The sequence below is a fragment of the Athene cunicularia genome (genome assembly GCF_003259725.1).
Source record: "Athene cunicularia isolate RWA chromosome 28 unlocalized genomic scaffold, athCun1 chr28_part2, whole genome shotgun sequence".
Classification (NCBI taxonomy): Eukaryota; Metazoa; Chordata; class Aves; order Strigiformes; family Strigidae; genus Athene; species Athene cunicularia.
Window position 1 is genome coordinate 1,524,897 of NW_020799140.1, and position 14,157 is coordinate 1,539,053.

The following is a 14,157-nucleotide window of genomic DNA, read 5'->3' on the forward strand; positions in this document are numbered from 1 at the left end:
CCACTGAACTCACTTCCAGCACTGGTGGGTCACCCACCCCTAATGTTGCCATCACCACTGCTGCTGTGGTAACAGCCTCTCGCACCACGCTCCTTGCAGAAACACCCTCCTCTGCTCCTGGGACAAGCCCACCTCCTGCCACCACCTCGGCTATGGAAATGAGCGCGGCTGTGGAGAACACCTCCTCCACTCTGCCCACACCACCACCACCCTCCACTCTGCTGACAGCCTCCATCGCTACCGCTGCAGGCAAGTCAACCGTCGGGGCAACAACTGTGCCCTTCTCCACTATGGAGGAACCCTCCAGCACGGCTGCCCAGTCCACCACCACACTTGAGACGACACCTTCAGCCTCCTCCAAGCAAACACAACTGTCTACTCTGGAGACAACTTCCACACTCTTCTCCTCAGGAGCAGAAACTACCACGCCAGCTGTTGAAACAAGCACCGCAATCACTTCCAGCACTGGTGGAACACCCACTCCTACTGTTGCCATCACCACAGCTACGGTGGTAACAGCCTCTTCCACCACGCTCCTTGCAGAAACACCCTCCTCTGCTCCTGGGACAAGCCCACCTCCTGCCACCACCTCGGCTCTGAAAATGAGTGTGTCCCTCCAGATCACTTCCCAAGGTATGAATACACCTGTACCCCCCTCTGTTCTTCTGACAAGATCCACTTGTTTTCAAATATGCGAGTCAGGCCTCCATATCAACAGTGCCCTCTTCTCCATCACAGAGGATCCCTACATCTCTTTATTTTAATATTCACTAACATGATATATAACAATCCTTTTATCAAAAGTATTTGGAACCTATATAATCATGTGCAAGAACACATTACAGTTAGAAATATATTACCAAATTAAGAATATATGTCATTTGTTAGACCTCAGAAAGATTAAATTAATGTTTATATTAAAATTTTGGTAGTGACAATACACATTAAAAACGGTGAAAATAAGAGGAGTGGCTTCAATAATCTGATGCCTCTGTCCACCCAGAGAGAGCCTTGACCGCCTGGATCGTGCACCCCGTCACTCCCCATCTGTGTTTCTTGCAGCTCCCACCCACCCACCAATGACCGCTGCAGCCCTCCAGCATTTCACCATCAACTTCACCGCCACCAACCTTCCCTACAGTTCCGATCTGGTGACTCCCAACTCGGCAAAGTTCAACGCCACACGGAGAGTCATGGTCACCTTGGTAAGTGGCCCATCGCACAGCAATGGCCATGCTCCTGTAGCCCCCTCGACTTGGGGGAGTGCAAGGAGAGGCCCTGGGTTTAACCTCGCACCCTCTCTCCTTGGCAGCTTGACCGCCTTCTGAAGGAAAGCAGCATTGGCCCCGCTTTCCTCGGGTGTGAAACCACAGCCTTCAGGTACGGTTCCTGCGTGACTGTCCTTTTTCAGGCCCCATGATGGCACCTGTCACGCTCCCATGCCCTGCTGCTGCCAGAACTAAAGCTGGAGGATCTTCTCCCTGACAAACTCCTGCCTCAGAGCACACTCCCTGATACTCTTCTGTCTCAGGGCCTGACCTTGCTGCCGGCCCTCTCGCCTCAAGGCATGGCTAGCGTATCCCTGAGAGAATTCTCCATACCTGCCTGGCCTTGTGCTTCCCCAGCAACCCCAGGGCGTTAGTGGGGGCAGGAGAGCAGTGGCCGTCACCACACACGCACAGGCTGGGAAGGCCCAGCTTACCTCCTGTGCAGGGACAGCTCACGGTGCCCCAAAACGTGACCTCGCAGCGCCAGGGCGCAGAGGAGGGGTGCTCAGGCACGGCTCTGTCTTTTCCAGGCCCGTGAGGCAAGGGGACAACACGGGGGTGGACGCCGTCTGCACCTACAGGAAGGAGCCCTCCGCCCCGCCCTTGGACAGGGTGGGCCTTTACCGCGAAGTGACCAACAGGACCAGGGGCACCACGCAGCTGGGCCCTTACCGCCTGGACAGGGACAGCCTCTACGTCAACGGTGACTGATGCTGCTCTCGCTGCCGCCTTGGCTGTCCCGGGGCAGCCTTCCCCACCCTGCCCCATCCCCAGCGACAGCTCATGACCATCTCTCTCTGTCTCTTTCCAGGTTACAACGAACAGACAGTCCTGACCGGTGAGTCCCTTGTAGGAGCGGGCTGGGCTCAGAAGGCAGCAAGTGCCTCGTGGGGGGCTTGTCCCAGGCAGAAGTGGCTGGGGGACAGGAATCCTGATCCCTGGCAGAAGCAGGGAGCCTGTCAGCCTTCCTCACTGATGCGAGTGCCGCAATGAGGGGGTGGCTGTCAGGAGACCGATGCCTCTGTCCACCCAGAGAGAGCCTTGACCGCCTGGATCGTGCACCCCGTCACTCCCCATCTGTGTTTCTTGCAGCTCCCACCCACCCACCAACGACCGCTGCAGCCCTCCAGCATTTCACCATCAACTTCACCGCCACCAACCTTCCCTACAGTTCCGATCTGGCGACTCCCAACTCGGCAAAGTTCAACGCCACACGGAGAGTCATGGTCACCTTGGTAAGTGGCCCATCGCACAGCAATGGCCATGCTCCTGTAGCCCCCTCGACTTGGGGGAGTGCAAGGAGAGGCCCTGGGTTTAACCTCGCACCCTCTCTCCTTGGCAGCTTGACCGCCTTCTGAAGGAAAGCAGCATTGGCCCCGCTTTCCTCGGGTGTGAAACCACAGCCTTCAGGTACGGTTCCTGCGTGACTGTCCTTTTTCAGGCCCCATGATGCCTCCTATCACTCTGCCATGCCCCGCTGCTGCCAAAACTAAATGTGGAGGATCTTCTCCCTGACAAACTCCTGTCTCGGGGTCCCCTGCCTGATGCCCTCATTCCTTATGGCCTGACCTCGCTGCCAGCTCTCTCACCTCAGGGCATGGACAGCCCAGCCCTGGGTCTATTCTCAATAGCTGCCTGGCCCCGTGCTACTTCAGCAACCGCAGGGCGTTAGTGGGGGCAGGAGAGCAGTGACCGGCCACCACACACGCACAGGTTGGGAAGGCCCAGCTTACCTCCTGTGCAGGGACAGCTCACGGTGCCCCAAAACGTGACCTCGCAGCACCAGGACGCAGAGGAGGGGTGCTCAGGCACGGCTCTGTCTTTTCCAGGCCCGTGAGGCAAGGGGACAACACGGGGGTGGACGCCGTCTGCACCTACAGGAAGGAGCCCTCCGCCCCGCCCTTGGACAGGGTGGGCCTTTACCGCGAAGTGACCAACAGGACCAGGGGCACCACGCAGCTGGGCCCTTACCGCCTGGACAGGGACAGCCTCTACGTCAACGGTGACTGATGCTGCTCTCGCTGCCGCCTTGGCTGTCCCGGGGCAGCCTTCCCCACCCTGCCCCATCCCCAGCGACAGCTCATGACCATCTCTCTCTGTCTCTCTCTGTCTCATTCCAGGCTACAACGAACAGACAGTCCTGACCAGTGAGTCCCTTGTAGGAGCGGGCTGGGCTCAGAAGGCAGCAAGTGCCTCGTGGGGGGCTTGTCCCAGGCAGAAGTGGCTGGGGGACAGGAATCCTGATCCCTGGCAGAAGCAGGGAGCCTGTCAGCCTTCCTCACTGATGCGAGTGCCGCAATGAGGGGGTGGCTGTCAGGAGACCGATGCCTCTGTCCACCCAGAGAGAGCCTTGACCGCCTGGATCGTGCACCCCGTCACTCCCCATCTGTGTTTCTTGCAGCTCCCACCCACCCACCAACGACCGCTGCAGCCCTCCAGCATTTCACCATCAACTTCACCGCCACCAACCTTCCCTACATTTCCGATCTGGCGACTCCCAACTCGGCAAAGTTCAACGCCACACGGAGAGTCATGGTCACCTTGGTAAGTGGCCCATCGCACAGCAATGGCCATGCTCCTGTAGCCCCCTCGACTTGGGGGAGTGCAAGGAGAGGCCCTGGGTTTAACCTCGCACCCTCTCTCCTTGGCAGCTTGACCGCCTTCTGAAGGAAAGCAGCATTGGCCCCGCTTTCCTCGGGTGTGAAACCACAGCCTTCAGGTACGGTTCCTGCGTGACTGTCCTTTTTCAGGCCCCATGATGCCTCCTATCACTCTGCCATGCCCCGCTGCTGCCAAAACTAAATGTGGAGGATCTTCTCCCTGACAAACTCCTGTCTCGGGGTCCCCTGCCTGATGCCCTCATTCCTTATGGCCTGACCTCGCTGCCAGCTCTCTCACCTCAGGGCATGGACAGCCCAGCCCTGGGTCTATTCTCAATAGCTGCCTGGCCCCGTGCTACTTCAGCAACCGCAGGGCGTTAGTGGGGGCAGGAGAGCAGTGACCGGCCACCACACACGCACAGGCTGGGAAGGCCCAGCTTACCTCCTGTGCAGGGACAGCTCACGGTGCCCCAAAACGTGACCTCGCAGCGCCAGGACGCAGAGGAGGGGTGCTCAGGCACGGCTCTGTCTTTTCCAGGCCCGTGAGGCAAGGGGACAACACGGGGGTGGACGCCGTCTGCACCTACAGGAAGGAGCCCTCCGCCCCGCCCTTGGACAGGGTGGGCCTTTACCGCGAAGTGACCAACAGGACCAGGGGCACCACGCAGCTGGGCCCTTACCGCCTGGACAGGGACAGCCTCTACGTCAACGGTGACTGATGCTGCTCTCGCTGCCGCCTTGGCTGTCCCGGGGCAGCCTTCCCCACCCTGCCCCATCCCCAGCGACAGCTCATGACCCTCTGTCTGTCTCTTTCCAGGTTACAACGAACAGACAGCCCTGACCGGTGAGTCCCTTGTAGGAGCGGGCTGGGCTCAGAAGGCAGCAAGTGCCTCGTGGGGGGCTTGTCCCATCTGGAGGGGTCTGGGTGTCAGGGACAAATACCCCGTAAGCGTATTTAACTACTCAGCAGCATTGGGATCAACGTCTCCTGAGATATTTGAATTAGTTTAGGATTACATAGGAGGTCAGAGGAGACCCGTTTCCAGGAGCCCCGTATTGCACTGCGGGAAGGCTCGCGGGTAACTGGTGTTCACATGCATTTCCGTCTTTTCCAACAGCAACACAACAAGTGAAAAGAATCTGTGGTTAGCTAAGCTAGACCATCAGGCCAGTGCGGTTAAATGACATCAGGCTTTGTACACTCCGGGATAAAAGGAGAGATGGAGTTAATCTCAGCTCCTCATATGAAGTGGTCTGGCACCTGTTTACAGCCTGCTCAGCTGTGACTGGCCTTCTCTAGCATCTAGATGAGCTGGAGAGCCCTCATCTGCTCCACATATGCATGTTCTACACTCTTGCTGGGACCATCGTCCCATACTGAGCTGTCTTGTATCGTTCCCATCCATTCCAACTGACACGAGTTTCTTTATCTGTGGCTTTAGCAGGTTTATGAATATTTCTTTTCTCGTTGCAACAAATTTTGTGCTTTTCTTGCAGCAGCAGCATCTTCATCTCCCCCCCTTGCAAGAGAGGGGCATTTCACAGTGAACTTCACTGTGACTAATCTCCGTTACACACCGGCGTTAGGGAATCCAAATTCTAAAAGTTTCATTGCTACAAAAAAAACTCTGATGTACTTGGTGAGTGTCAGTCAGGTTCCTCTTGTATCTATGTTCTTGTTGGTTTTATTATTTATTCACTGTGACTTTTCAACTGGCTTTTTTTCTTGGCAGCTTGATCATGTGCTCAAGAACAGCAGCATTAGCCCTGCTTACGCTGGATGTGCAATCATGGCACTAAGGTAGGCACATCCTAGAAGTGTTATAGAAGACAAGGGCAATTCAAATTTTGGCTGACAACAGGATTGTGCAGAAATCTTCCCTTTGATTTAATTCCTTCCTGATTTGGTTTCCTCCTAGCCTGGTAGAGACTGTAAAATTCCAGACTCCTGAGTAGAATTACACCTCCTTTATGATCCCTTGTGATGGGGTGGTCGCTACATAATTTCTTCTGATTATGCTTGCACTGATTTCACCAATTTTGAATTTCATTTAGATCATAAGAGTGCTGTTCCAATTGTAGAAACCAGCATAATACTAAATTTCCAGAATCTGAGAGCCTTCGTTCATGTAATAACATTATTTCACAGTATTTTAAGGGGAAATCCAATTCCATCGTAGCGTGCAAGCAATGCACAGAAATGTCACTCAGCCCTGTAAACGTGCGTGGTTTTTCAGGCCTGTGAAGAACAGAGAGGGCACTGCCATGGATGCAGTCTGCACATACAGCACCAATGCCACCACCCCTGAATTTGACCGAATCAAGGTTTATCGTGAGCTCAGCAAGATGACAGCCAGCTGCACTGAGCTAGGACCCTACAGGCTGGATGCAGAAAGTTTTTATGTTAGTGGTAAGTGTCTGAGCTGATGTCAGGAGGGAATACTCTCCCGACTGCTGATTTGATTTTAGGAGGAAATGAGTTACTACATAACTACAGAATCCATAAAATGCGGAGAGAGAGAGAGCAAGAGCAAACGCTAACCAAAGCGGAGAGGCCACTGTCACTCAGCCTTTGCACCTTGTTATTCCTTTGAATGAAGCAACCAAATACAGCAAAGGTCATTCTCCAGAAAATTTAAGGTTTGACCTCTCACGGTGAACCATGGAATGTGTTCCCCTGCAGAGGACCAGCGCTAGAACTGGACACCACTTGACAAAAGTCATACTTAAATTGTCAATGTAGAAGTTAAATTGGATTTAGGGAATGGATAAATTCCCTCTCAACATCCCAAGGGATGGGACAATTCTGTGCGCTGATCTCTAAGAAAAGTATAAATGGGCGTTTATACCTAGAGAGTCATCAAATCAGTCTTTCGTAGTAAATGTGTACACAGGATCTCTCGGACAAAAAGAATTCAAGTTCTGTATTCTACCAGGAGGTGTGCCAGACCTCCCAAAATCTAAACCAGTTTCTCAGATGCTGTCCTTTTTCTTCCCCCCACAGGTTACAATGAACTGCAGCCTAAACTATGTAAGTACCTTTAAATTACAACTGAAAGGGCAAGAAGACTTTGCTAATTAGCAGTAGCCAGAAAAGAAGGTTACACTAACCAGCCAACAGCGCTGCTACACTTATTAAAGCAGGGTTAAGAGAATTTGGGTGCCGGTTAAGGAGCTGCAGTTGCTATAACCCTGAAGCCAGCTAGAATATCTGAGAATTTTTCTCATAGTGTTTCCTCTAGGGTTGATGATGATGGTGATGATAAACTGTATTTTCAAGCAATAATTTGCCTTGCTCATTACAGCTGTCAATCAAAGTACACAACCTCTGTCACCAGCAGTAAGGAACTTCACACTGAATTTCACTCTAACCAACCTCCAGTTCACTGCAGATCTGATGATGCCAAATTCTAAAAAATTCAAGTCAACAGAAAAAGTCATGTACCATTACGTAAGTCTGGCAAACGCCCTGCTTGGGCACAGTTCTTTTAATATCTCTAATCTCCTACCTTTGCCATGACATTTTACTTAAATATTGTTATTAAATTTCTAGGTTGACGCTTTACTCCAGAAAAGCAGCATCGGCCCTGCTTATATTGGCTGCAAAGTTAGGGCATTCAGGTAAGAGCCATGTCTGGGAAAAGTCTGCGTGACCTGCTTCTTTGAAAGTTGCTTCCTATTTCTCAGCATTCCACACATCCCTGAGCGGTGTTTCTTACATCGCGGTAAATGCCTCTGAGTGGTTTTCTTATCTACCTCTTTGGTCATATACTAAAATTTAAGATGGATTTCTCAATAACGGTAAAACACCCTAAACCGATGCCTCGTTTCCTAGGTCAAAGAAGGACAGGGGTGACACGGGAGTAGATGCCATCTGCAGCTACAGAGATGAGCCTTCAGGTCCCCGGTTCAACAGAGTGGTAGTTTACCAAGAGCTGAGCAATATGACGAGTGGTATCACCAAGCTGGGACACTACAGCCTTGACAGCCAGAGCCTCTACATTAATGGTAACGAGACCACCTCGAGGCGTTATCCCTTACATTTACACAGACTACTTTGAAATGAGAATGAAGAGGATCAAACACACCTCTCAGAACAGCTAACGAAAAGTAGAGGGCAAAGAACTGCCAGAGTCATTAAGTTAAAACGGTCATGAATTTAGTAACCACGATCCTGAACCTTTTGTAATAAAAAACATGTGTTTAGCCCCGCTGAGACATTCTGGGACAATATTCCTAATCATTGTCCATTTGTTTTTCAGATTACAATGAACCGCATGGTCCGTCATGTAAGTATATTTAAAAACAAATACACGTTAAAGCTACTCAAAGGCATTAAGTTGATTTTGTTTCCCGCTGATTTGGCAATGCTCAGAAGATCGCAAAGTGTCTTAAGTGTGTGATCACGTTAATATGTTTTTCTGCTCTAAATGTAAAGATAAATAATAACGGTACTAAGTCTTACAGAGATCCTGTTCTTATGTTGTCTGTGCAATTTTCGTTCTCACAGTGGCGAAGCCAACCACCACACAAAGCCCGGGACCGGTAAAAGAGCAATTCACACTGAACTTCACAATCACCAACCTCAGATTCACAACAGACCTAGGGACGCCAAATTCTGCTAAATTCAATTCTACCGAGAAAATAATGCAACATTATGTAAGCCGAAGTCACATTGCTTTTCACCGAAATCACCCAGTTATTTTGGGTTTCCCGTGCTCACAAAGACCTTCCCTTTGCAGATTGCCAGCCTGCTTCGGAAGAGCAGCATTGGCCCCTATTTCACTGGCTGCAAAGTAATAGGATTCAGGTGAGTAATATAGCTGAAAGATTAACGTTGAGCTTTAGCAAATGGTTTTCATTATGTTTGACTGGCACTTTAATAACGGTTCTTTTCCTTTTTTTTTCAAGAAGCCAGTATCATTATAATAAAGCTTCTATGCGCTTTTGTATGGTCCTTATCTTACAAAGCCTTTTTCTTTGTAATACCATACCTCGGTAATTTCTGCAGTTCTTCTGAGAACTGTGAACAGATTTTAATAGTTATGGTTTTGGTTTGTTGTTTTTTTTTTTTTTTAATCACATCAGAAAAAATTAGATTTTTGGAATAACTAACAGAAGCTTCATGATATTCAATTCCTCAGGTCAGTGAAGAACAGGGATAACACAGGAGTAGACACCATCTGCAGCTATGGAAATGGCTCCCAAGTGCCCAAGTTTGACCAAGCTAAGGTTTACCAAGAACTAAGGAGCATGACAAACAGCATCACCAAATTAGGAATCTATAACCTGGACAGCAAGAGCCTCTATATTAATGGTAAAGTGCTTGACTTTCTCATTCCTCCAGACACTAGAGCAGTTTGGGACCATGTCAGGACTTAGGGACCATTTCAATACTAAAAAAAAAACCAAACCAAACCCAAAATCATTACCTTAAGGTGGTCCCACTGAAGTTTACTGCACAACTTACACGCATGAGATTAAATGAATGCTTCCAAGAACATTTTCACATAGACATTTTGGAAGATTTTAATTTCTGTATTACTTTGAAGAGTGACTTAATTTTAGTCTTGGCCTCAGTCATTCACCTGCATATGAACATTTTTACCTGATTTCTATTCCGCCAGTATTTCATTTAAACAGTGTCACACGTATTTTCTCCCTGTAGCCTTCACTATTATAATAAGGACATTGTTCTGCTTAAAGCAGTAGGTTGTTTGTTTAATAGATTCACACCCTCGGGGACTGGTTCGGATGATTCATTCCCAAGTCATCCATTTAATCATCTCCTCTCCTCTTTCATTCTCTTAAGTGTATAGTTCTCTTACATAATGTTTCTCTTGCATTTCCTTTTCAGGTTACAACAAACCACTTGAGAGATCACGTAAGTGTTTTGCCAAGCTCATTCCATGGAAAGCTATCAAAGGATTGATGCACTCAGAAAATAAGAGGGGAAGAGATGCTTCAGAATAGCCTTGAAGTGTGCTAGGGTTGAGAATGTCTTTGAAAGCAAAGATAGCTTTTTTTTAAACAGTAAAATCATAATCCTTCTCCTCTTTGATTATAGCCCTGAGCATAACTACTGCGCCAAGCCCAACATTCAGGCACTTCACACTTAATTTCACCTTGACCAACCTCCAGCACACTGCAGATCTGGAGGCACCAAGTTCCCAGAAATTCATTTCCACAGCGAAAGTTATCAACTATTATGTAAGTCCGGCTCTAGTTCTGCCCATTTTCTGGTATGGTGGTGATCTTAACCTGCCTGCATGAAACGCAGGACATGCTTTCAAGTTCTCAATTGTACTTTTTTTTTTTTTTTTTTGACAGATTGACCCTCTTTTCAAAAGAAGCAGCATAAGCTCTGCCTACACAGGATGTAAAGTGATGAGATTCAGGTAAGATTCCTGAAAGTCCAATTAACCGTTTCTTGATCTGCTCTTATACACCTTATATTTGCACCTCATACACCTTAAATTTGCATGTACATTATCATAATTGTTCTGATGCCAGAAAACAGAAGCCAGTGACACCTCCCTGTCCATTCATGATCTTCTTGAGGGTAAAATCATTTTGGTATCTGAATGTCATTGCCATAATTCTTGAGAATCTGCCGAAAGATGTAGGAGCCCAGTTGCACCGATAGCCTGTCATTCCTAGTCGTTCGAATTACACAGGATGTTCTGTAAGCATTGACAGTGTCCTAAAGAACATTTCTGACATTTTTACTTAGGTCTGGGAGAGACAGAGATGACACAGGCGTAGATGCCGTCTGCAGCTACAAAAACGACGTCAGCCTTGCCAGGTTTGACAGAGAAAAGGTTTATTATGAGCTGAGCATCATGACAGAGGGTGTCACCAAACTAGGGCACTACAGCTTAGAGAAGAACAGCCTGTGTGTCGACGGTAAGCATCCATGAACAGTATCAAGGCATGACTTTGGGATCACTTGGAGATCACTCCTCATTCCTCCACTCCACTGGGAATTGAGCTTCCCCGTTGGTCTGTTAATATTCTGTAGGTTTTGACCCTATGATAAAACCAATTCAGCATGATATTGCCATTCTAGGAGCAATTCCGTCCTTTAAATCAATGCAAATTCCTGGAGAATTTCATTGTTACATTATATAATGTAAACAGGGGCATACCGATATTGCTTTTGTGGTAGGGATAGAATGAATGCAAAACTAAATGAACTCTGCCATTTTTATTTAGGTTTCCCCCTCACAGACTCAGCTATCAACAGAAAGCCTGTCTTGACTGAAGCTTCAACCAAATTGGGCTACAGATTGAGCTTTAAAATAATCAATGAAAATCTAACTAACCCAGACCCTCAGTCTCCAGAATACAAAGCAGCAGTGGAAAGCATCAGTAACAAGGTAAAGGAGCTGCAGCTCAAATGCCATCGTGTCTCCACTGGTCAATTTTTTTGCAACAACTGCTGTAGATTTATGCCTTAATTAAAAAAAAAAAAAAAAAAAATTAAAAAATCAACATTTGGAAACAAAAATTTCTGCTCTAAAAGATGAGATTGTCCTTTGAATCACTTTAGATTTTGCTATGTTACATGTGGCCTTTAAAAATTATCTCCAGCCAAAGACATGCGCTGCAAAATGCAAGAGGTTTAGGTCATCGGTTAAATGCAGTCACTCGGCATTTCAGTCCATCGCTGGAAGTGTGCACACATCTCTGCCAGCTCGGAGGTCAGCACATCGTAATTCACTGCTGAGAATGCAACGCGTCCTCTTCAGCACCAATCCGCCAACGTATCAACCCACTAAAGCCCTAATTGGGTGGGGTTTGATTTTTAGATGAAGCCGTAACGTTCCGCAATTCGAGTTCCGAGTCTGCGCTGTCTCTGAAATGTGGACCAAGATGACAGCTGTCAGTCAGCAGATTGTGCTGTTTATCACTGGCAGCTTGCTCAGATAAGAAAGGCTTGCCAAGATGGAAGTCAGACTTCATCACCAGAAGGCACATTCTGAAGTAAAAACCAACTTCCTCAACTAGGGGAAAAAAAAAAAAAAGTCTGGTGTTTCTCCAAAGTTAGAAGCCCTCCTGCTGCCCTGAAGCATCTACTAGGAGCTCCAGAACTCATTAATATTTAACATGACATTTTTATTTCAGATGAATCAACTGTACCTTCAGAGCAACCTGCGAGACCAGTTCCTGAACTGCAGCGTCACAAGGCTGAGGTCTGTGATCACAATCTGGTTTTGTTTGAAGGGCTGCCCCACCCCGGCACCGTTCCCCAGTGGCCAAGTGTCGTTGTCTCCTGCAGAATTCCTCCTCCCCATTCACATCTTGGAAATGGTTTAGTTTATGCCTTAAGAGGCCACTTCTCGGTTTCCCAGAATTCATCAGTTTGAATATTTTCCGACCTAGTATGGACTGACATTTTCCTCAGTCTCAGGCAGGATTTCTGTAAGGCACCCTTAGGTCTCTGAATAGCCCCGTAATTACTCGTTGCCATCCTCTTAATGAGGACTGCTGGTGACCCTGCAACCTCTGCACTCCTCCTCTTGACTTGGACTCCACCGAGTTTTAAATGTGGGCTTCAGTAGTGTCCTACTCCAGATGAAAAGAGGCTCGGACAAGGGACCCTCACACGGGGCAAAAGCTATTTTTTTTTTTTTTTTTTAAGTGCTGATCCGTCACTGTATGCGTGCAGTATAACCTAGTGGTATTTCATGTCCCTGTCCAAAGGAAAAGTCCAAACCAGCCTGTTCTACATCTCAATAGCACCACATCAGCTTAAAACAACGCTCAGAATAGCAGGAAACCCTCAGGAAAATTTCCCACATGAAGAAGTTTTATGATCATCAGCCTGTTTATCTCAGAACCTCTGTTTCTCTGTCCACAGGGCTGGCTCCATAGTGGTTGACTGCAAGTGCTTCTTCCAGCCAGAGCCCAGCATCAACCAGGCTGCGGTTGAACGGGCCTTTCAGGATGGGACTTCAAATGCAACCGGACTGTGGCTGGGAAGCAGTTACCAGCTGCAGGGATTCTCCGTCGACAGTATGTAGAGCTCAAATCACAGCTGCCCGGTTTCCACGCAGATCTTTGCTATGGCGTACTCAGAATTCCCCAACCTCTGGTCTATCAGAGGGGATGTGTGTGTGGAAATAAATCTGTTATCAAGTTGAATCACTCAGGTCAGAGCTGGGACAGTCCTTTGCCACGTTCAGTCTGGCTCAGTGTAGCCCTTTAGTCCTCAGTGACTTAAGGTGTTACTCAGTATTAAATAATAAGAAAATGAAGTGGTAACTACTCACTGTAACTTCAAGCATTTAGAGATAAACAGACTTTTAGCTTTTTTTCAAATGTACAACTTCCCAAGGAGATGAGTGGCCTCCTTTTGCTGAAGGACTGATCGAAAGGGTAGACTGGGAATTTGCTGTCGGATCCTAGTGCAACTCAAATTTCTGTTAATCTATTAAGACTTCAAGTTTTCCTAGCTAAAAGTCTGCAGGTCAGTGCTGCTTGTTAGAAGGACCTCTGTTCCTCTCTGCTAGAATTTATCCTGACTTTTCCTCTCAATTTCCAGGCTTGGAACTAGCAGTTGAGGCAGCAACTTACCAAACACCCCTCAAGTCTGGGCAAGAAAACTTCAGATTAAATTTCAGAATCTCCAACCTCCCCTACTCCCCAGAACTGCAGGACCCCAGGTCACAGATGTACCAAGTGAACAAAGAGAAAATTGAGAAAGAGGTAAACCTAACAGCACTAGCTTGAATTCCCTGCCCAAATTAAGGATGCATTAAATTTACCCATTTTTCCTCAATTGTTTTTCTTTCTTCCCATCAGCTTGATGTATTCAGAACTAGCAGCCTGAAGGACTACTTTGCTGGCTGTACTCTTGAGAGCTTTGGGTAAGTCCTGCTTTGGAAGTGTTTTTTCTTGAGTCCCCAGTTAGCAGAAAAGGCATTCGGAGCCTCAGCACGGTGTTTATGCCTCGTTGCCAACCTTTGTGCTCCGGATGACACATCGGAGGCACCTTCACTCACTCTCAGTCAGTTTTGCCTTTACCACAAAAGGTTTCTGTCCAAATGAGAGTTGGTTTTGTTTCCATGCTAGCAAAGCTATTTTCATGCATAAACAATTCCAGAGTAAAACAAACGGATTCATTCTCTCTTTTAGCTTATTCAAATAAGCTAAAACTCCACTGAACCATATTATCAAAACAATCATTAGAACTGACGAGCCTGAAAACAAAATCTACTTGTGTGTGTCTTCTCCAACACCTCTTTGGAGCAATTAAAAAAAAAAAAAAAAAAAAATTAAAAAAT

At 47.8% G+C, this 14,157-nt stretch overlaps 2 protein-coding genes across 2 annotated transcripts in view; both read left to right on the forward strand.

The window, feature by feature from the left end:
• The first annotated feature begins 602 nt into the window (after nt 1–602).
• LOC113489450 (mucin-16-like) lies at nt 603–5,606 on the forward strand. The gene is made up of 14 exons (XM_026865153.1): nt 603–633; nt 1,063–1,205; nt 1,313–1,380; nt 1,799–1,971; nt 2,080–2,106; nt 2,361–2,503; nt 2,611–2,678; nt 3,098–3,270; nt 3,389–3,415; nt 3,670–3,812; nt 3,920–3,987; nt 4,407–4,579; nt 4,686–4,712; nt 5,602–5,606. Exons 1-14 carry the CDS (start codon nt 603–605, stop codon nt 5,604–5,606), a joined length of 1,269 nt encoding a protein of 422 aa, XP_026720954.1.
• A 52-nt stretch (nt 5,607–5,658) lies between these two features.
• The window catches only part of LOC113489451 (mucin-16-like), a 10,823-nt gene continuing 2,324 nt past the window's right edge, over nt 5,659–14,157 (forward strand). Inside the window, exons 1-19 of the mRNA XM_026865154.1 lie at nt 5,659–5,669; nt 6,106–6,278; nt 6,873–6,899; nt 7,261–7,319; nt 7,422–7,489; nt 7,704–7,876; nt 8,131–8,157; nt 8,379–8,527; nt 8,611–8,678; nt 9,013–9,185; nt 9,726–9,752; nt 9,936–10,078; nt 10,199–10,266; nt 10,602–10,774; nt 11,084–11,247; nt 11,996–12,063; nt 12,732–12,886; nt 13,416–13,579; nt 13,676–13,740. Coding sequence (XP_026720955.1) covers nt 5,659–5,669; nt 6,106–6,278; nt 6,873–6,899; nt 7,261–7,319; nt 7,422–7,489; nt 7,704–7,876; nt 8,131–8,157; nt 8,379–8,527; nt 8,611–8,678; nt 9,013–9,185; nt 9,726–9,752; nt 9,936–10,078; nt 10,199–10,266; nt 10,602–10,774; nt 11,084–11,247; nt 11,996–12,063; nt 12,732–12,886; nt 13,416–13,579; nt 13,676–13,740 — 1,955 coding nt within the window. The remainder of the gene's footprint in view (nt 5,670–6,105; nt 6,279–6,872; nt 6,900–7,260; nt 7,320–7,421; nt 7,490–7,703; nt 7,877–8,130; nt 8,158–8,378; nt 8,528–8,610; nt 8,679–9,012; nt 9,186–9,725; nt 9,753–9,935; nt 10,079–10,198; nt 10,267–10,601; nt 10,775–11,083; nt 11,248–11,995; nt 12,064–12,731; nt 12,887–13,415; nt 13,580–13,675; nt 13,741–14,157) is intronic.

Excerpts from the sequence above, each read along its gene's own strand:
- LOC113489450 (XM_026865153.1), top strand. The coding sequence starts at position 603 with ATGAGTGTGTCCCTCCAGATCACTTCCCAAG. Across the intron at positions 1,206-1,312 it reads GGAGAGTCATGGTCACCTTG|CTTGACCGCCTTCTGAAGGA; the intron begins GTAAGTGGCCCA and ends TCTCCTTGGCAG. Across the intron at positions 1,972-2,079 it reads GGACAGCCTCTACGTCAACG|GTTACAACGAACAGACAGTC; the intron begins GTGACTGATGCT and ends GTCTCTTTCCAG.